Source organism: Uloborus diversus, chromosome 3 (genome assembly GCF_026930045.1).
Source record: "Uloborus diversus isolate 005 chromosome 3, Udiv.v.3.1, whole genome shotgun sequence".
In the NCBI taxonomy this organism is placed as follows: Eukaryota; Metazoa; Arthropoda; class Arachnida; order Araneae; family Uloboridae; genus Uloborus; species Uloborus diversus.
Genome location: NC_072733.1, coordinates 139,665,246 through 139,688,337, shown reverse-complemented (window position 1 = coordinate 139,688,337; position 23,092 = coordinate 139,665,246). Strand labels below are relative to the sequence as shown.

General features: G+C 31.4%; 1 protein-coding gene across 6 annotated transcripts in view; it reads right to left on the bottom strand.

The window, feature by feature from the left end:
* Positions 1-23,092, bottom strand: part of LOC129218113 (zinc transporter ZIP3-like) — a 116,549-nt gene that overhangs the window by 8,764 nt on the left and 84,693 nt on the right. For all 6 annotated transcript variants that reach the window (XM_054852309.1, XM_054852312.1, XM_054852315.1 and 3 more), the window contains one exon: positions 14,372-15,852. In XM_054852309.1, the coding sequence (XP_054708284.1) occupies positions 14,372-15,214 (843 nt within the window). In that variant the 5' untranslated portion in view covers positions 15,215-15,852. The remainder of the gene's footprint in view (positions 1-14,371; positions 15,853-23,092) is intronic.

Here is a 23,092-nt window from a genome sequence, read left to right as displayed (position 1 = left end):
ACCTGATCAAAAAAAAAAAAAAAAAAAATTCATTTTCTCAGTGATGGTCCCAGTGCTCAGTACAAAAACAAAACAATGTTTCAGTTAATAGGTGGATATTTATCCTCTCAGTTTATTGTGGAGGAAATTCACTGGCACTATAGGGAAAGCTCTCACGGAAAAGGTGCTCCAGATGGAGTTGAAGCAGCAATAAAAAGAACAGCTGACAATTTAGTTGCCCAGAAAACAGTTATCCCAGATTGTGAAACTTTAGTTTCGGTACTTCAAAAAAATTGTAAGAATATAATAATAAAAAATGTTGAAGAAAGTTTTATAAATGATGTAGATAAACAAATTCCAAAGCATATTTCACCGTTTCCAGGAACAATGAAAATTCATGAACTTGTATTTAAAAAAGACCAAATAAATATGGAAGCAAGATACCTCACCTGTCTAAATTGTGGTGATCAATGCAAACATTACCATTTGGGATTAATTCATCGAGAAAGGATAAGAAGCAAACCAAAAATCAATGATCATGTTGTTGTACAGCAGGGATGCACAACCTATAACCTGCGGGCCAGAAGTGGCCCGCGAAGCTTGTTAAATCGGCCTTTGGCAAGTTCTTTAAAAAAAGAAAACGATTTTTTTTTTGAATTAAAAAAAAATCTTTTGATTTATTAGGTTTTTTTTTTACTCATTAATGAAACTAAGAACATACTTTCGATATTTTCTTTTCCAACTAAATTAGGTTGCACTTTATTGATTTTGTTACAAATGCTAGAAGGTTGATTTTTTTTTCAATAAAATAGGATATTCATAAATAGCGAGGTCCTGAGTCCTTATTTCAAAAGCCTCCACATTTTAATTTGTTAATGTTAAGTAAGAGTAACATATAAGTTCATATAGCTTTAAAACGCATGTTTACTTTCATAACAACCTTTATTGACACTTTCTTACATAAAAAATATCCTCCGTTGACTATTGTATCCCCTCCGTGGACGAGGTAGGATTTAAAATAATTGAAATCTTTTTAAAAATAAAATAGAAAACTTAACCACTACTATAGGGACATAATTTTAAACAAACAAAAACATTTATGCAATTTTTATTATTTTTTTTACTTAGTTTTGTTAAAAGAATTTTTTTAGTCTATTTGTACCTTTTCTGTGAGAATGACCGATATAGATTTAATTTACATGGTTTTAATGGTAATGGAAGGACAAAAAAATACGGTAACGGAAGGACATTTATGTATAAGCTGACATAGGGTAAAATTTTAGAATGCTAGTCGAAAACAAACAATAGTTTAAAGTTAGTAGTCACATTTAAAACATATATAATATTTGTACAAAAATTATGTATGCTTGCATTCAAAAAATAAACTTTTATTTAATCTTTTTAAAAAATGTTTTGTGATTTTATTTATTCCAGTGTATGTGATAAAAATCATGAAAACTACACTTAAAATTTCCTAAGCATGTGAAAATCATTTTGGTATGACATGTTTGTAATATGAAAAGCAATTTAAGCAGAAACAATTGCTTACAAACTTGATATTTATATTGGAACAATACAATATTGAAACTGCTTTCAGATTTGTTAACACAAGTCACAGGAAAAGACTGTTGAGAGCATTAGTTCAACCATTAAACATACTGCAAAGAGATCAGTGAATTCAAAGATCAATTTTCAAAAAGATGGAGTAATATCCATTCTCATCCTGACACACAAAATATGCACTATTTGAAACTTGTAAAAAGTTATGTTATTGAATAAAGTCAGTATTTCAACAAATCGAAAGAGATTTCACTTCAGACTGACAGTCAACAGACTGACAGTTATAAATAATATTAAAAAGAAGATACAGCTGAATCAAAAGCACCAAATAATGAGAATACGCGAAAGGATTCATAACATTTGGACAAGTTTTTTTAGTTGAATGGAAGGGAAAGAAATTGACAAAGGGCAATGTTGGACAGGAACTTCATATAGAAGATGAAGGAGTAAAAATATCTTGTTTGAGAATGCATAATAATGTGGGAATGATCTTTGTATTCCCTGATAAAGAAAATAAATAGTCTATGGATTCTGATAATATTTTTGAGTATTTCAAGAATTCAGAACTGTAACAGATGGCTCAGGTATTAGATGTTATTGTTTTGGACTGCTGTATTAACTGAAGAAATGTTTGTAAGTTGAAATCAACCAAGTTAAAATGTTTTCGACTTCTTGTCCTTCCGTTACTGTCCTTCAGTTACCCTTAACAAATGCATAATTTATATGCTTAAAATAATTATTTTTTTAAAACTAGAAGTGAAATTGTAATGACTGAACGCTCCCGTATGTGCTCTAATTTTTATAGAATTTTCCCTTTTATAGTTTGGCTAAATTTTTGGGGAGAACATGATTGCGCGAAAATCATGTCGCAAAAATGTCCTTCCGTTACCGCTTTTTAAATTTTATTAAAAAAAGTTACTGGCAAAAAATTCCTGGCTTTGGCATTTTTAGCAACTTACTATGATGTGTATAAAAGTCTATGCATCAGTTTTTGAAAAACATATATTTTGATATACTCACAGACAGAAATACATCGATTTTTTTGTTCAAACGGTCCTTCCGTTACCACTGGAATTCACCTACTATATTCATTAGAGAAATTTTGAGAAAGATTAAAACTAGCGATTTCAACAGTAAACAAAGTTGAAATGCAGAAACAAGTCAGATCCGCGCAGCATAAGCCCGCATACTGACACATTTTGGAGAAGATAGACTTCCGATCCGCTGAGGCTTCAACGCTTCCGTTTGTTAAAGTAGGAGGAAAGCCGGTTTGTGTTGCGATAACAATATTGGCGTAGTGCCAATCTAAGAATGTTTCATCTTTCAACCCAAACATAAAATCAGCTCATCCAAGGTCAAGCATCATGCTATTAGAGGTACACTATATAAGCAGGTTCATTCTTAGGATGAAGCTCCACATCAACATTCAATAGGCAAATAAAACCATACTTTACTGAAAAATGTACAGTTTATTAACACTAACTCCTATGTTGTTCGGAAAGAAATAAATATTACAATTCAGCCTAGTTCTACGTAAAACTTACGATTTTAGTCATTCCTTGATTACAACCATATCCCTTTAAAGAGCGTATCAACAAGCAAATATGTAGAAAATACATAGTGAAATGAGGGCATTTAATTTTTCCTAATGATATCGAATCGGAAAATATTCACTTCACGAAAGAAAGAGCAAAACTAATGTTTCTGGAAGGCTAGAGTAAAAATCCTGAAATCAATATTGTCACACGCAAGATGAACAAAGCACTTCCTGAAAAACAAATCGGAACTTAGTTTTCCACTTCATTCTTTTCTGAACTTAAGAAATATAAGTACTTTTTCTTTGAAAAACGGTTACGTATTCCTCTGCTTTTGCGGATTTAAAAATTAATATACAACAGTTAAAATATTTTAAACTTAATCCAATTTTACTATTTTTTAAGGAATTTAGTTGGAAGTTCACATATATTAGTTATTACGTAAAGAACATCTTAATTTTGGACAGTTTTTTTTTGGAACAGTTGCACGTCTTAAGCAAGTTAATGAACAAAAACTGAAATATTCTTGTGCTTGAGGGAATTGATGGACATGTACTTCTTACTTCCTAAACTGTGAAGACAGACATTGCCTAAAACAATGTTTACTACAAAATTAGCATAGGAAAATGTGTCAAAGCTAAATATTACATCTTTGAAATTTTCTGTAAGTTATGAAGAATAAGCAGCATCTGGTTGCCTCTTTAGCAAAACTATGATAAAATATTCGTTTGAATGTGAAAAATAGAAAGAAAGCAGGGCACTAGTTGAAACGAGAGCTCTTTCGAAACATTTATAATTAATGCAGTTATCTTTGCATAAAAAACTGTTCCTTCAGAAATGCTTGTTTTTAATTAAAATGTATGGAAACAGATAAGACATGAGAAAATTTACTTCTATTAATCTGACATAACAAAAAGTAACTAGTTTATGAAAGCAGGAAATATATCGTAATTGAAGCAGTGAGAAGCAAAGGGGTGTAAAGTGGACATTTTCAAGTTTTGAGTAAAAAGCGTTTTTAGTTGCGGTCCTAGCTTTCAAAAAATTATTTTTCTAAATCATGCTGTATAGCAAGGGTTATTAGTAATATATCTTGCCCCAAGAAAGACGAGAGGTTCACCTTCTATTTGTACTGGTTATCTCTGAATTTTTAACTTTGGCACTTACATCCCTTTCCCTTTGCTTCTCGCTGCCTCATTTCATAGCTGGAGTTCTGAAAACGTTTTCTTATCAGTTCAGATCCATTAGCAGGCTCACAAAAGGTCATTCCTGAAGTAAGTCTCTTTCTACTGTTTAAATGAATCCCGTCGCATACGAGAGCAGATTAATTTTAGGTGTAGTTATAAAACTTAAGATACACAATATGTTAAGTACTAGAAACTGTTTGTGTTCCGACTCGAAGTTTCTTTTATGGTATCCCAATTCTTCATTTAGAGAACAAGTTCAAGGTATCTTTTGCCAAACAAATATGTAGTCCACCATATTCAAGACTAACATCTATAGATAGTAGCGGGAACCGATCGGCAAACTTCGTAGAAAGACAAGAGGCTTTAATATTTTTTTTGTCTTTAACCCAAATGGATAATTTCCCTGGTTTTCAGCTTCTTTGCACATCTCCTTTTTTGCACTGTTCTTCATTACCATCGAAATGGCTTTTTCTTTTACTATTTCATAACTTTTATTTTAGTTGAAAAATTTAACTTTTCATATTTCAGTAAAGTTTCGGCAAAGTTGCTATTATTATTTTTACTATGGTGTGATGTGAGCCTTTGGATGTGATTTGGTATGGTAAAGTACATCAGGTAGAAAACAATAAAGACTCACAACTAATGAAAGAAACCGAGGATTTTTAATGTAGAAACTGTCAAAAGATTGTTGGAATCGACTGAGTGAGACAGTATCCAACGAGAATAAAATGGACTCTCCTTATAAAAATTGATGGAGATAAAATAAAAAAACCTAAGATAACCGAAAAAAGATAAAAAAGAAAACAAACTGTTGCTCTATAAATTATCCGGCTCTTCAGTGCCATAGTATGATATACTCATAAAGTTTGCCTCAAAATAAATATAATTTCTGTCATACATTAAAGAAGCTTTTATCGTTGCTATGCCTTAGTGTTATTTAATCAAGGCAAGGTAAAGTTTTTGAGAGTGAAAACGCAGCTGCTCACTAGCCACCCTCATTAGCACATTTATATCTTTAGTTTTCTTTCCTGACTCCCTTATGGTTGCAACTGTTTTTCCATTTTATTGCCTTGTAACAATCCCAATTTCTATTATTTCTACTTTTCCTCTTTTGATGAGAAATTAAAAGATTTTTATAATGTTAAATAATTCAAGGAAAACATAGTTGCTGTTTTAAGCACTAAAGAACTGATTTTGTTATTACAGTTAGCTTTCTTCTAATCGAAATGATTTTTATCCTACACATCTACACATAAACAATGGCTTAGGGTAAAAAAGTATTTTCAAAAAACTGCTTTTTCATGAATATAACCACTACTAATGTGTTCTTTTAAGTAGAAAACATTAAAACATTTTTGTTAAAAAAATGTTCTTTACTCATAAAATCCTAATTAAAATTCTGAAATCTGTCTAGGCACTAATGCCTCATAAATAAATCGGGTAAAATCCTTTTTTCATGATAAAAAAGTTGAAAATGACAGTTTTAATTCCTACAGTAAATCCTTTGTGTTCTATAATGACTAGCCATTAAACTGGAAGAATAATTTTCTGGATTACGCGAAAAATTTAGAATATTGAAGCTAAACTGAAAATAAACAAGAACGCAACGATCTCTTGAAACTAAGACCATTTTACCAATGAAAACATTATACATTCAGTCTTCTGCTTTTCTTTGCAGCAATTGCAGGGAAGACCTGGTATGGTTGATACACTATTTACATTTTTCTGATTTTTGTTACTAGTGCTACGTACTAAAATAAAATTTCATGTAATACTATTTTCGTATCAAATAATGATTTAAAACCGTTTGTTAACATTTTTTTCATAAAACTTTTCTTTTTGTTTTTTTTAGAAATTGATCAACTTGACCCAACATGGATCATATTAATACACAAACAAGTAAACTGTTATGCTGATGTAATATAAGCAACGAAATAATGTTTTTCAGAGTTTTTTTTTTTAAAGAAGAGTCTCACAAATGTTTGAAGTATTATTCCGAGTTAAATGATAAATGTAAATCTGATTTACAGCTAATACAAGCATAAGTATGAGTACCTTCTCAAAAAAAAGTTCCTTGAGGTATTTCAAGAGAAATTTTATTCCTTTGAAGTCATTTCTAAATATTTCTGGAAAAAGATAACGCATAAACATTTGGGAAAACGGGATGTATCAACTTAACACAAACAAAACCATTACGTTAGTTCAAAAGCTGGAAAAAAAAAACCAGCTGCGAATATAAATAACTTTTCTTAGGTAAAATCATGCCTCCTAGTTAAAGAGCACGGTAGTATCTTGCTTAATATGATATCTTTTTTTTTTAAACACATTATACGAAAGTTGAAAACGAATCATAAAAATTTACTTTGTACCAAAAAAAAACAATTTCTTCAGAATAACTATCTAGCAAAAAGGGATTGGTTCTCCCTCGTATGTACATCAAATTAACCACAATGTGTTACTTTCTCGTAAAACTCCCATTTGAGTACTTACAAGCTCAAGAATTAAAGCTCTTTCATCATCTTAACTCATCGAGAAGGGATATAGTAAAGGGAGTGAAGACTTTCATTTGTAAAGCAAAGACACCAAGTAACGTGATAGATTTTAAAACGAAGCATTGGAAGAAAACAGGTTTCTTTCGCCAGTTGCACGCAAAACGTGCTAACTATTCATCGTTGTTAAGTCACGTGACTCGAGTTCTTTGCCTAAGCTTTTGCTAAGCCAATGATTGCTCTATCTCCCTCCATTTACTTATTCCTGCTCTAAGTCTTAACCCTATATCAACTAGACCTGGTCTCCCCTACGCTCTTAAAAATCTTCTAAGTTAAAAATATCTTACATTTCGAAATTTAAAAAGAAAAAATTCAGCAGAATTACTTAAATAAGCATAATGTACAATGAACTGTGTCAATATGAATGTAACTCTTCGTAGTTCAGGAATACATAATTAATAATGTAATTATAATCAAGTGGATAGAAGGACAGAAAATATACACTGGTGGACAATTGCTAAGGACGAATGGCAATAGCAGCGTTAGAAACCACAAAATGGAAGGCAAGGAAATATGGAAATTAGCATAAGTTCGGGACATAGTAAGACGAGTTGTGAATGTGCAAATTTTAGGCTCATGACGTTGCTGGTCACGTGAGTGCTGATAAGCAATATAAAGGATTGGGGGCGTGATGACCATTGTTGTTCAAAAGCAAATTTTGATGGGAAAGAATCAATTGAGGAACTAGTATTTTTTGGTATGTCTTCCCGACATCCCTTAGATAATTTTATGGAAGGCCGTGTGGTTGGCAACATCGAAGAAGGGCAGAAAAATTTAGATGTTGCCAGGGAGTTCGACGTTAGCCACAAAGTTGTTTCTAGAGTTCGGAAACCATTTCAAACAAATGGAATGTGTGAGGAAGGTCGTGTACGTAATACAACATCAACAGAAGATTGTTACTTAGTGCTAGCAACGAAAATGAACCAGTGCAACGCAGCTACTGATGTAGAAAAGCAGTTTCCTGTTGCTACCAGCAAGTAAATATCCCGAAAAACTGTAACCAGACGTTTAAATGCCGTAAGACTGACTGTACGCACGTCAGCTTGTTTTGTACATCCCGTTGTTTACAAGTCACAGTGTTTTGCTCGTTTGTAATGATATCTTCAGCATCGCATTTGGAGAGAAGTTGACTGGGCTTGTGTACTATTCTCAAATGAAAGCAGGTTCAGTCTGTCGTTTAATTGTGGCCGACAACTAACCCAGCATGAGAGTGGTACAGCATATACAAGCCGGCAAACTTATAAGAGAAGGACTAGTATTCTAAAAGTTGTGCCATGGTATGGGTAGGATTGTGATCAATGGCCGTACGTCGCTTGTGTGTTTCCAAACAAGACTATGGCGGCTAGTGATACATTAATGTTGTTCTACTGCATCATGTTCACGTATTCTGTGGGGCTTTGGTTGATAAATTCGTTTTCATGGATGGCAACGTAACATGCCATTAACAATCGCCGTCCAGGAGTATCTAGCTCACTCAAAATATTCAACCCATCGGATGGCCAGCACGTTCTACAGACCTGAATCATATTGAAAATGTTTGAGATGCTTTGGGGAGCAGTCTTGCTGGTCGACAACACCTTCCAATAAGCAAGGACACCCATATCCGTGACTGTCAGAAAAATGGGATAAATTACCCCAACAGCTGCTGGATAATGTTGTGTGAGGCAGCACATGACGTGTGTTAGCTTGCATTGATCTTCATGGTAGCCATATCCCATATTGACATCTTGCGTCGGAACGCCTGGGAGCGGTAATTACATTTATTCACTTTTACGTATTCAGCCTAAAATGACCGTTTCGTCATTTGGACACTTTTCAAAGCCTTCTGGATTTCAGAGCACAATAAATTATCGTTGTTGCAATGTTCTAGAGTTTTGGCATTAGTTTATTTCACTTGGCATCAAATTACAATTACTTTTTTACGTGCTACATAGCTCATTGGAATCTGTCCTTAGCAATTGTCCACCAGTGTATTTAGGACTTATAGCGTGTAAACCAAGAAAAGGAAAAAGCCAAAGCTTATGTTTAAAACTAAAACATGCCTAAGGAAATCAAAAGCATAAAAAAAAAAAGAATTGGAACTTAATATACATAAAGAATAATGTCATTAAAAATAAATGAACTACATGAAAAAGCTTTTTTTTCCAATGTAAGAGAACTGACAACTAACATAGGCCCCGCAAATAAAACTTTAAAAGAGTGAAATTAAAATGTCCACCTGATCTCGGCACATGACACGTTAAACCAATTAAGTGCAGAAACAGAAGTCGAAAATATTTCACACCTTCAAGAAAAATATTTGAACTAAAAAGAAAAAAAGCCAATTTAAAAAGGTTCTTGTCTTTTTGTGATAAACGTTCGAAAATTTTTTAAAAAGTTAATAACCTCAAAAATATGAAACACAAATTAAAACGAAAGTTGCAGAAGTTTAGATTTAATTTCACTTTCTTTTACACATTTGTCATGAAAAAACAGATGTTTACTTATAAGCAAGATACAGACGTGTGAAATTTATTCGATTCAAGGAGTGAAAAATCGGTAAGTCGAAGATTCGGGTTTAAAAATAACCCCCAGGTTCTTTCTAAAAGCCTAATGTTTTTTCAGAATAGTCTAAGTACTATACATTATTTCCTAGCAAAATTTCATATTTTGCTTGCGTTTCTCATCCCTGGAAACACTGATTCTTATGTGATAACACCCGCTGTTATGCTTTTGTTTTTTCCAAAAGTGTGTTTGCATCTGTGAGTGCTATAAAGTATGTTTTCGTTTGTTTTTACACTAGGATCACCAAAATAACGTTTATAAATGATTTTGTGTCGCACATAGGTTTCAGGGAACAGTTTTATTGTTCGTTCTTACGTTCTCTCTTTCGAACATCGATTTTGGTGAATTTTACGAAGTGGGTAAGATGCCCGACCTCTTACCACATAAGAAAAAACTGGTTATGTATGGGTCATTCTTCAAAAACTTTAACTTTTCTGTCACACGCCTTTTACAGAAAAAAACTTTCAGGAACAATTCATTTAACAATGCATTTTAATTTCATCAAAAATATCTCTCTTTAAACCTGCCGACAATTTTTTAATAATAATTTTTATTTTAGTATATTTTTGGTACATAACATGTGAATTCTCACCTCCGTGGCATGTCACACACCTGGTGTGACTGTTTATGTTGCTTAATAACTTGTTTAATTAAAAGTATATATTTATTTATTTATTTATTATTCCTTTCACAAGTGTCTAAATACTAATTGTTCAAGTATATTTAATATTGTATTTTAATCCGTTTTTTTAGGATAATTAGTCATGTCACACAAAAAATGCTCACCAAGTGTAAAGTGGTGTAAGTCACAAAATTCTGCGTTTCATAACTCAGTGAATATTGGTCGTACTAATGTCAAACTTTTTATGTTGGAATGATTTTTCAATGGAGAAAATTTCCCTAAATATATGTAAGGGGACCTGGGGCCCATATAAAAAAATAAATTTTGTATTTTTTGGCTCATTTTTATTTTTGCTTCAAACTTTCAATAACTTAACTCTGCATCTGATTTTGAACATTTTTGAAATTGGAAGTATACATCTAGGACTAACGGTTGCGAAAATCAAGGTCTTGCAGGTTAAAACGAACACCCTGTATACTGGAGTTTAGGGCTAATCGACTAGAGTTAGGGTGAAAATTTCAATTATCATAAAATCATCAAACAGGCAATTTCTTCGTTTGAATGAAGGAGCAATTCTCACCCTCATACCTAGACGGGCGATTTTCTAGTCTGAACAAACGTCTGAAATTTTTCTGCATTATTAATGCCAAAAAAGAAAAAAAAACCTCCAATGGAATCGGGTGTCTCCAATAATTTGAAATGTGGATGTTATTTATAATTTTGAACTTGCTGAAGTAATGATGTATGTAACTTATGAATAAAACCGCTTTTATGTTGCCTTATTCTTTATAAATTCTTATGCTTCATAACTTATTTTGTTTGCTTCACTGGTTATGCTCACTGAAGCCAAGCCGCGCGTAAGAGAAAACGTGTTTTAAGTATGAAGAAATACCGTTAAAGTAGAAAAGAAAGTGCATTTGCTGAATTTTCTTCAGATTAGAGAGTGACCGTGGGAAAAAGTTTCAGTTGCAAAAAAAAAAAAAAAAAAAGCAAGGCTATGTAAAGCAAGTTATGTCTATTATTATATGCTCTTTTTAAACAATTTCATGACGAAATGAAATTTGTCCTCTCAAACCTTCGCTTACTCTACTCTGGGACTACGTTAAGCTTTAATATTAACATTGTGACTATTTTCACAATGATTTGTAGCAATGCATACATCGAAGATATTTGTAGCAATGCATACGATCGTTTTAGATATATAGTCTCCTTTTTACTACGGTTATTTGCAAAGTCTTACATACATGAATGCTTTTAATATGAGGAGTTGAACAGATTTTATTCCTGTTAACTTACCTAGTATTACTCGTATGCGGTTTGTTTTCGCCAGTTTTAAGATTCTCTGCTTTATTTTGGACAATCGACAAAGTATTTGGTGTTTTAGTTTTTCGCAAAATTTGCCTAGTATTGGATATTTTACTGTTGTCAATATACAGAGTGTTGGGTTTTTATCGTAATTTGCAGTCTTGAACAAAAGTGTCGTCCAATATATATTGGGTTCTCAAAAACTGTATTTAAATATCTTATCTCTCTGTAGTTTATACATCTCCTTATTTAAGTCTCTACAGATACCTCCTTATTTAAGCTTTTGCAGTTTTGTCGTTTCTAAAATTCTCGCTGATTTTACTTTAAACTCAAATGCTTTCAAGTAGGTTTTTATGCATCTGTAAGACGAAACTTTTAAACAATGCACTTTCAAATATAAAAAAGAGCTGACGAAACTCATAAGTCGCATGATGTTCAACTAAAATTACTTAAACATGCATAATTGTGTTTTTCTAACACATCAATGAAAGCACCTTAAGTTAACCTTAATAGCCGAAAATTAGATTTTTAAATTAATTTTAACTTGCAATATTTCATGGCAGTCTAGAATAACACATAATCGATTCAGAATAATTGTTATTGCAGCCAACTTTTCTTTAAAGAATTTTCTACCATATTTAATGATGCATGAAATTCCACTTAGATAGCGTACATTTTGCAAAAATGCGATATACAGATTTTACTGCTTGGATTGTCAAAGATAAAAAGATGAAATATTTTAATATTTTTCGTACTTTTTTAAAAATGAAAACAGTTCCAACTGCTCGTAAACTGATAAATATCTACGTCAAGGAAATTTATGCTGCGATACTTATATAAATTGGTAATGCTTATTAACTGTTTTGTTTTTCATTTCCTTGCTTAATATCTTTTAAGATTTTTTTAAGTTAAGGTCCTTTTTCAAGGGCAATAAAATAAATTAGTAACTTCAAGCAAGCCGCCCATGTGATAAAAGGTATAAAGTGCATAAAATAAGACACGGAATATTGACGGAATATGTTATAATACCATTCATTTAAAACACATTCCCTTCCCCCTTGTAATTAGTTATAGGCGTTTAATGAAAGGGTTATATACGAGTATATTGAGGGTTTAAATGAAAACGCTACTTTATGCCAATAGAATGTAATAAGATTTTACGCTCATACATCGAGAAAAATGAAGTTTTCAAAAATGAGCACATTCATGCTTCCAAATTTTCTTGAAACCTTTTGTTTCAAATATGAGTATCCATGTTTTCCAATAGTGTGCTGATTTATTTAATACTTAAAAATGAATACATAATACTCAGTTTTGAAAATATTACATATTCAAAAATGAGCACAAATACCACAAAAATGTGCACACATGTTGATTTGAGCGTTTGATGAGTATTTGAATGTTTCAAATTTGAATACCATGCATTTTCACTCGCGTTATGTTCAAATTTGAGTACTTTTTCGTCATTTTTGAAATTGTTTTTAGAGTGTATGCTTTTGGTCATAAGTTTTTCATTCCCATTGCATTTTTTCCCTTATCCAATGATAAGTGCTCGGCCCAGTGGTTGGAAAAGCTACTTTTTTTTTTGCGAACTACAACTACTTTGTTACAAATGTAGTTGATTACAACTACAACTACTTTTTTCAAAATGTAGCAACTACAAATTACTTCTGAAATGTAGTCGCTACTTCGCTACTTTCCAAAAAATAAGTAAATACAAAGCATACACAATAGGTTGTCCCTCAAAAAATGAAAGTCAGTTTTTCAAATTGCATACACTCTTGTATTTTTCCTCTTGTGTAGAAACAATCGTGAAAATAAATTACTTTTAAATTAAAAAAAAAAAAAAACCTTCAAAAAATACCCAGGAACTAAAAAGCAAAAAATATATGATTACACTTACAATTCTATTTACTTGCAATGTCAATCACTTTCCATCCACACCCTTTCAAACGATAGATTTGCAAAATTTCCTTTTTAGAGAACTGCACATTGCGGGACATCTTTGCAATCGTTCAGAAACGGAGGTTCGTTTTTATGTCAAAAAACTTGTGCGTCACAAGAAAATGACCTTGTAGTATGCAAATTTTGAGTATCAATACTAAAACCAGTTTTTCATCGATTGTCTTGGGACATCATTTTTTCGTTTATATTTTTCAAAATTAGATTTATGATCAATGAAAGTTGTTTGAGCGTTTTATCATTTTTATGTCATCATTTGTTATTTGCGTAGCTTATTTCGTCTTGCTTACTCGTATAGTTAGCTAGTGGTTTCAATAAAATGATTGTCTATAAACTTTTGGGACGTACTTTATTTCTTCAAGTACTTTAAGCAAAATTAATGACATTAATAATTGTTTCTTTTGTAATTATGAATGAAAGTGAAGGTTGTAAATAAAAGTACATAAAATACACTGAAAATACTTACTGAAAATAAAAGCAGTTTGCTCAGATAAATAATTATTATAAAAAATTTAAAAGGCTATACAACGGTTCAGGGTACATTATTCTAGTCAAAAAATGGATATTTTTTCTGCACACGTGATGTAAGGATAGTATTTTTTAGATACAGACAAGATAGTATAAAGTTAATAGGTAATGAAATGCTTCATAAGAAGAACAAAAATGTTTAAACTATCCTTAGAAAAAATTTCTCGCTCTAAGATTTCTCACCGAGAAGAAATTTAATATTTCTTGATTAAAAATGAAAATTTGACTCTTTCCTCAGGCTGAAATGATGTGTTAGAGTAACAATCCCACCACTGCACCTTCAAACCCCTCCAAACATTGCACACTATTTTTACACGGTATGTTTTAGAAAAATAAAGAGAAAAACTTTTCTTTATTTTATATTTTTCAAATATAAAAAGAATATATAATTCTACAATTTTCAGATTCAAATGTTTGATCTATTTAAGCAGTTAAATAAAAAACACAAGTGAAATTTACAATGAACTAAGATTTTTGAATTCCTTTTTTAGTATTAAAATAAAATCTTGAACTTTTACGTGAACCCAAAATAAGGAAATTTTTAAAGAACTTCCCGTTGAAATCGTCCATTGACGTAAATCCATTAACAAGTAGTAAACTTACCTGTCCAATCGGAATCAGGGCAGCAAATAAAATTGCCAGCTTAACAATGGTCGATTTAGGAAGCCGGAGACGAGCAACATTCACTCCCATTGCGAAAGCAACCAGGAGCTCATGAACAGCAACTCCTATTACCAAGTTAAGAAGAGTAGCTACCGAAGTTTGAAGACCCAGTGCCAGTCCTTCAAATAAAGAATGTACACCTAGAGACACCATCAGCATACCAAGACGGATTCCACTATCACCTTGAAGCATTTGCCCTATATCATGACTGTGGCCATGGTGGTTATTGTGACTATGAAACTTTTCAGGAGAACCAACTAAAGAATCACTGTCGGATTTGCCATTCGTTATTTTAACCACAGTTGCTTTCATAGGATTGTCGCTATCATAATCTACAACGCTACTATCACATACATCTTTCATTCCACAAGATACTGGAGACGAAATTAAGTCAGACTTGTTATCTTCGCTATTTGTTAAAGGAACGGATGCGTATGTCCTAGCATTCCTTTCTCGATACTCCAGGACGCATTGTTCGATACCCAACGCCAAAAGAAAACCTATAAATATCACAAATTCAGTCACCGGGAACACAGAAGATATTTTATAAGATTCTAAAACTTCTAGAAACATTTCACGGACTTCAGGCATTAGTCCAACGAAGAATGTAGCAATGAAAACTCCTCCAGATAAACAATTGGCTAAACTGATAGCAGTTTGATAGCGAGATCCATCAAATGATTCAGGTTTGCGACCAATCCACCAATATGGAAGTGAAAACACTATCAGCATTGACAAAAACAAGACAGCAAGGCATATTAATTGGGCACCTATGATATGCATTTTGAATAAATAATGGTAACAAATATTTCAGAAGTTAAAAAATGTTTCAAAATACGTTTCTACTAAGTTTCTGCTTAGAGATACATGAATGTACTTTCGAACTCAATCTTTACGTGTAACATATATATTGATTATAATGAATATATATTTGAGGAAGATATTTTCATGGAGAAAAACAGCTTGAATCTTCAATAAATAACTTCAACTGCTAAAGTGTTCGGGATTAAAAAATATTTTCAACAACTTCTTCAAAAAATAAATAAAGAAAACATTTGTCTTATCAACTATCTCGAACTATTTTACTGAAGAACAAGGGTTTTATATTGTTTGCATGAGATTTCAAGGTGTTGCAAAAGAGCAACTAAATCGCATTTAGAGTTGCAATGATGTAGGAAACATCCAAAGAGTAGATTCGTAAGATACTGAATTCTTTTGTCAGTTCCCTTTTTAAGCAATAAGTTTTCTTAATCACAGCTTCTTTCCCGATAAGAAATGAAAAGATATTCTCTGCTAAGAAATGGTTTTGGAAACTTTTAGCTTTTCTGGGCTTTAGCAAAGGTATATGTGACTTTTTTCAGTCCAAGTTTGTTCATTGAAGCTTCGACTTTGAAGATGGCTTTGACTAGGTTGAGGAAGCTCTGTGAAAGAAAAAATGAAATTATTAAAAAAAAGTAAGACATTTTCATTTGAAACAACTTACATAAATTTTAATTAAAAGACACGAATTCAGTTCAAGAAATCAGTTAGCAAATTTCCACATAGAGACATTTGTCAATAGTATAGGAATATGGGGCAAAGTAAAATAGTTAAGATGACTGAGCTTTTTCAAAATGAACAAACTGGAAATTTATTTTGAAAATTACAGCATTTTAAAGAAAGAATATTCTATTTTATAATACAACTTGCTTTGAAACGGTATTTTTTATTTTTGGCACTAAATTTGAGCCATAACAAAAAAAGTGGAAAATTTTCACTTTTTTTTCATGGGGCAAAGTGAAAAAATATTTTTTTAATAAAATATTTTCTATTTAATTATATAAAATATTTTTGTTCAAATGAATCAGTAAATAAAAGATTTTATGAATAAATGAAAGAATACTGAAGCAATAAACTGAAAATTAAGTTAGTTAATTAATATATGAAGAAAAATAAATGAACAAGTAAAAAAGAGAAGGAATAATAAAATAAGTGAATGAATGAATAAATAAGTTAATTGCTAAATGGAGAAATGAAAATGAATGAATTAATAAATGAAAACGGAAGTGATTTCGTAAATGAATGAGCGAGAAAACAAAATAAACTACTATTTATCTTTGCCCCATCCACTTTACCCCGCATGTACTTGACTGATTGTAGAAAATATTTAAAATACAAATAAGCTTAATATTAACTAAATAAATATTCCATATAGTATTAGAAGGTCTCGATTAATATTTAAAATGTTAATATAACGAGAACTTTATCATTCTATAATAACAAAAATAATTTTTGACTTGCAACAACATATTACAATATGGGTATCAATTTTTGAAAGTTGCCTATATTTTCACATGCTTTTGTCTTCAGTGGTATTTTTTACCAGATTGGAATTAATTATATTTGCTTCTATATAGTTAAAATATTACTAGATAGGAGATGCTAAAAGCAGAGTAAATACTTCATTATTTCACTTTCCTCGCTATTTCACTCTGCCCTACATTTCTCTGCCTTCAAATATCTACAAGTAACATTTCGAAGCGTCAACTGATACTAACATGGCAACAAAACGATAAATAAACAACTCTTGCAGCAAGATGTTAAATGCATCATGCAGAGACAAAACCACTGAAATGATGCTGTGTTTATTTTTCTTTTGGTTATTTTTGGTTGATAAATTGATTTGGTTGATAAATGATTGTGAGACAAATTGAAGTTTTTGTCCCCATGTTTGCAAAATTTATTTTATAAATTTATTTTATATCATATGTAACCCCTCTCATCCTTTTTTCAAAGTGTCACACTTCATTTTACCCTCTCCCCCTTACGACACGATGTATATTACCTAAACATATTGTTATAAAAAGTGTCTGATGTCACACTTCTTGTTACCTTTTCCCTCACCCTTGTCAAAACCCACAATTTCACGAGCCCTCCTTCCCTACACCCTCTCAAAGCGTGACGTCATTTGACCCCCATAAACTCTAGACAACGATACGCAGCGATACAGTGCTATTTTTACTTATCAATTTAATCTTCTTAATGCAGGGGTGCCCGTCCCCCCAAGAGCATGGCCACACCCCCATCCCAAATACCACGAAGACCCCTCTCTCCAAGAGTGATCCACCCTAAAAGAGAGAAATACCCCTAAAACCAATCCCCTGCCCTAAAAAATTTCAAAGCGCAGTCTGCCTCATGACCCCCTCCCCCCTTCAGGTGGGCATCCTTGTCTTAATACATCTAGAGCAAAAACTGTTTTGTGCCTAAAATGTACCGATATTTAAAACATTTAATTATCATTTCTAAACGACATATACTATCTAGTCTCTAGGAAAAATTTTACATTTCATGTTGAACAATAATAAACTAAAAACAATATATTATAATCATTAACATTTAAGATAAGTGCCGAATAATAATGAGTTACACTCATCTAATACATATTTAAATCCAGCAAAATATTTTACCCGAAAATAAAATAACTTATTATACAAAAAAGGAGAGTATGTAAACTCTTAAAATTAACTATGATACCCTTTCAAATGTAAATCTTTACCTCAGCTAAAACGGTTGTCAGGTAAGAAAAGACAATATCAGCGATAGATAAGAGGATGTAGTAATTATGATACAAGTTCCGCTAGCATCTCTGAGAACCTACTCGTTGGCAATGGCATGAACCGATTTGCATGGAAATGATTTCCCAAGTTCCAATCTTTATCTTTGCCATCCTTAGCTGCAAATGATTTCCTACTCCTTACTAATTAAAACTTAGTCTCGACAGAGAATAATACCAGTTATGAAACACTGTTGGCATTTAGAAAGTTACATTCATATTTAATTCACATAACTTATCAGCCATGAGAGCCCATATGCAAAATTTTAAGGGGGCGGGGGGCTCAGATATTTTCTCCTTGGAAACCGATTTCAGTGCAGATTAGGGTTATTAAAAAATTGACATTTTTAATAACTTATTCATTAATGGCTGGAGAAGAAATGTTTTTACTGTTTTGCAAAGAGAAAAAAACTAAAAGCAAGAAAGTTCTAATTTCTAAGGGGAGGCTTGAGCCCCCACTTGCCCCCTACATGGGCCCCCACGTTTTCAGCCCTTTAGAATAAAAAACGACATGAACATAAATTGTTGTCAATATCCAGAACATTAACAAAAATGTCAAGGTTTTGGGGCATTTTTTAATGTAGTCTTACTGATAAAATATTTTTACAGAAGTTGTTAGTTTTTTAGCTATTACAAACAACAAAAAAATGTATCGGTGAAAGGACATCCTTAGATGGCAAAGAATTTCTAGTTAACTCGTTGTTTATCTAACACGTACAATCTTTTCTTAGCAATATAGTTTTTGAAAATCTAAACCTTATTTTCCAATTTAATGCAATAAAAATTTTTTTACAACAAAATACTGCCGTGGGCAAGTCGATGGCACTATCTACAAAAGATGAGTTTTAGAGATAGTTGAAGAAAAGAGTATTTGATTTCTCAGAAACATCAATAAAATACTGAAATTTGAAGGAACGCTACTTGTTAAAAATGCTTTATTTTTAGCAGAAGCACAAAAGTATATCAGTACAGTTAAGATCAAGTAAGTTGGATGACAAGAATGCAAAAAAACACGAAAAATGTGTAGATACTGCCGTTTACTATTCTACAGTACTGATGACAGGTGGTTAATAAGGATATATGAATGTATAACGGTGTAAGAAAGTTTTTATAGTTTTAAAGTATCTAAAACATAATGTAATACTATATTCAATAAAAATTTCACCAACGTTTTTATTTTATAATATCGTTTAAAATATTCATAGATTGTGTATTAAAAATTTCTTTTAATCAAAATATTTTCTTTTTTCATTACAATTAGAGTTTTAAAGTTTGCCAATTTGCATGCTTTTAAAACAAATTACAAATCACAAAATCGCACTATTATAAATCTAACAAGTAACCCTACCCAAGTGTGAATCACCGATTGTAATAAAACTTTGCACATCGATAGAACACTTAAAAATATTAAAACCGTATTTTTTTTATTTAAATCACAACAAACAGCTTTAACGGGATGAAGTTTACATCTAAATATTATATAATTGAGATATTAGAGGGTACAATATATTCTTTTACTTTAAATTATATTTACAAAAAATAAAATAATGACTGAAAATCTGAAAAAGCTAACGAAACTTAAGTTCACGTGTTTTAAGGTTTTCCTGAAAATACTATTTATAGGAATAAACCATTCCTCGCAATCTTACCCCGTAGCGTAGATAGTTGCCTATGAACAATTCCAAGTCAGATTAATCACCTTCTTAACCTAACTATTTTCGATGTCAATAACATTTGGCAGGAAGGACACATATGACAAGATAAATAATCCTGCCAATTTTTAGATTTCTGTTTTGAAAATTGTTGAAAATATAGGCCTGTAAAAAAAACCTCAAAATGTGCGAAAAAAATTAAAAGTGTGTTCTTACAAATGACTGTAACTTCTCTCTTAATTATAGTAGAATAAAAGTTCAAAACAATATTGTAAAGCTAAAATATATAGAGATTTTTATTAATATTTAACATGACCTTCTTCCAATAGATTTGAGTTTCAGGGTCATTTACCGTGACGGGGCAATATTGCAAAGGATGGTTTACTCCTATCAATAGTGTTTTCAGAAAAAATAATGAATCATTCAACTTTAGTTTGTTTAGGTTTTTCAAATTTTCCATCATTATTTGAATTTATGTACAGTCAACTCTCGATTATCCGCGAAATTGGGTTGCAAAAAGTGACGCGGACAACAAAAATCGCGGATAAACCGCAAAAAGGCTAAAATGAGGAACAAATAAGGAAAAAAATGTCCTTCCTGAAAAATTTCGCCGTAATGAAGCATAATATTTTCACAAATAGTAAAAATGTTTTGTATTTTTGCAGAACAGAACTAAACATCAATTAAAAACAAGGTATATACGATGAAGAAAGTACAAAAAATAAATAAACAAAAACAACTGAGTGTAAATGTACAATTTTTTGACCAAAAACAGCTATTGGTATTTGCTTTTTGCTGCAAAAATACATATTCCTGATTGTCGATTGACTCGAGGATAATCGGGAGTTTTCTGTAATTAAAATTTGAAATAAAAGAATAGATTGTACTCTGTAATATCCCAATTTTCCAATATTTAGGGGTAAATTTCGCTACGTTAAAGGTGTCTGTTGCTGATTAAAAATGTAAAAAAAAAAGACATGGGTTTAATATTTTAAAGCTTTCTACTGATGTGCAAAGTTTTATTCCAATCAATGATTCACACTTGTTTCGAGTTATTGCAAGTGAAAAGATTATACAAAGAAAAATGCCATTTATTGTAATCTTTAAATATTCTTAGACATATGCAAAGATATTGTTAAGCTCTAATGGAGAAATTTGAAAGCTAATTAAAGATTGATTTTCATCTTACTTAACGCATAAATAATATACATCTGCGTGATTATCATAGTAATCAGAGCTCAAAATTAAAAATTATTTTAAGCTTATAATTAAGATATTATTTAAAATTTTAATCAATACTGTTCCACCACTGTTCCACATTTGAAGACTTACTAACCTTACAAATTGGAAAGCTGGAGAATTTTTTGTACCTTTAAACCAGCTGATTATTAGTACAAAATAGATATTTTCATGTTCTTAGACATACATAATAAACAATGGTTTATATAATAACCTATAAGTACCAACTAAAAAAAGAAAAAAAATGTTTAATAGCAAAAAGCTATATCCTTATATAAAAAAAAAAACTGAAAACATGTCAATGCTTGTTTAAAGTTTCTGAAAACCTTAGCGTTTTTAAAAAATATACTGTACAAATTTTTGGTGTAACAAACATTCTTTTGCTTTAGCTACTAAAATGAAAGTAAAAATAAGAAGACTAATCTTGACAGTCAGAGTTTTGCAACTTTTAATTTCTTAAAAAGCAGGAAATTTTTTTTTCTGGTGGCAGGAGTCTAAAAATTGACCATCTGCATTTTGAAAAAAATATCGCGGCATTTTAAGCAGTTTTAGGAATTTTCAAAGAAACATTCGATTCCAAAATGCCCATGCATGCAAAATAATGCAGTAATTTCCACTTCGTATAATTTTACGGCAACGTATTTTCTCCTCTTTTTTTATTTACGACATCAGTCAATTTTTATTCTCAAAACGGTGCTTGAACATATTTAAGATTTAAAAACAATAGTATGAGAATCCTTTTATAGATAAAAAAGTTTAAACCTGGTCATTACTTCTAGAATGTTTTTTAATGCAAACAATAGTTCTAAAAACAGCAAGCTCACATCTCTTTAATGCTGGATTTAAGAGGGAAAATAATAGAAACTACTGTAGTGTTCGTTCGTCTTCCAAGGTCTTTCAGAAATATTCTCCTTGGTTTAAGAACAGATCAATGACCTTAATATAGAAACCAATAGAACTCGCTTAGAAATCATTGTAAAAGAAAATAATCTTAGTATATCTTCTAATCTTTAAATAGTCTTAGTAGCTTTGAAAGCTGTTGACAATGTGTCTAAATAAGCATTTTCTTGAAAAATAGGACAAATAACTTAATTCTTGAACTTCTTAGCACAATTAGCTTCTCAGCTTCTACAGCATATTTTCAGAAAATCTAGTGTGGACCATACACACGATTATATGATTTTTCCTGAAAGCCTATCCCAGAGAGTTAACGTTTTTTAATATTCAAAATAAATGTATGCGTGTATTATGCACGCACGTTAGAAGTAATACTGTTTAAATGACTTATAGATAATGACTTTTTTTCTTTTTTATTGAATTATTCATTTCAATTTATATTTTAGTTAAATAAATTCTTGAGAGACATTTCTACGTCTGTTAGTATTGTATAATGGCACATTACAATTCAAAGAAAATTTAATAAAATTTGTTGGTGGCTTGAGATTTGAAACTGAAACAAAATAAATCAACTATATGAAATGAGCAAAAACACAATACATTCGTACCTTAGTGTGAGCAGAATACTTTAAATCTTAATTTTCTGCAAACTAATGAAGAAAGGATAGTTATACAGAGATTAAGGTATTAAACATAGACAATTTTAATATCGGTTCTACGGAAAAATCTCAGCGAATATCACCCAACTCGAACTTGATTTGACACTTCATTTTTGATTCAATTTCTCACCAACTTGGTAGCAAGCAATTACTGTCAAAAATCTTGGTGATTAATTTTTCTTCAAGTAGTTCCCATATTTATAAGATCTTCAGTTTTCATTGAAACTAACACTGCTTTACCATTTTTTTTTAAAAAAGTGACTACGAGGATCTCTTGAAACATACCACCAATTGCCACGAAAAAGGAGATTTACTACTGGATCCAATACCGATACTCAGTAGTCTACATAGCACCCCCACGAAACGGGGGGGGGGGGGCTCAAGAGGTGTGAGGGCGCACGCTCTGAAAAAATAACACTATGCTAAAATATATTTAAAAAAGTTCTTACGGGGGGAGTGCAATTATAAATTTTGCAGGAGGGGGCGCACCGAAGTTTATGTACGCTACACGCTACAGCAAATACTATACAAAAAAATTTTAGCTCTCTGCGGCATACTGTTTTGTACAGATACATAAGCCCTTACATACGTAACGTTACAAAAAAAAAAAAAAAAAAAAAAA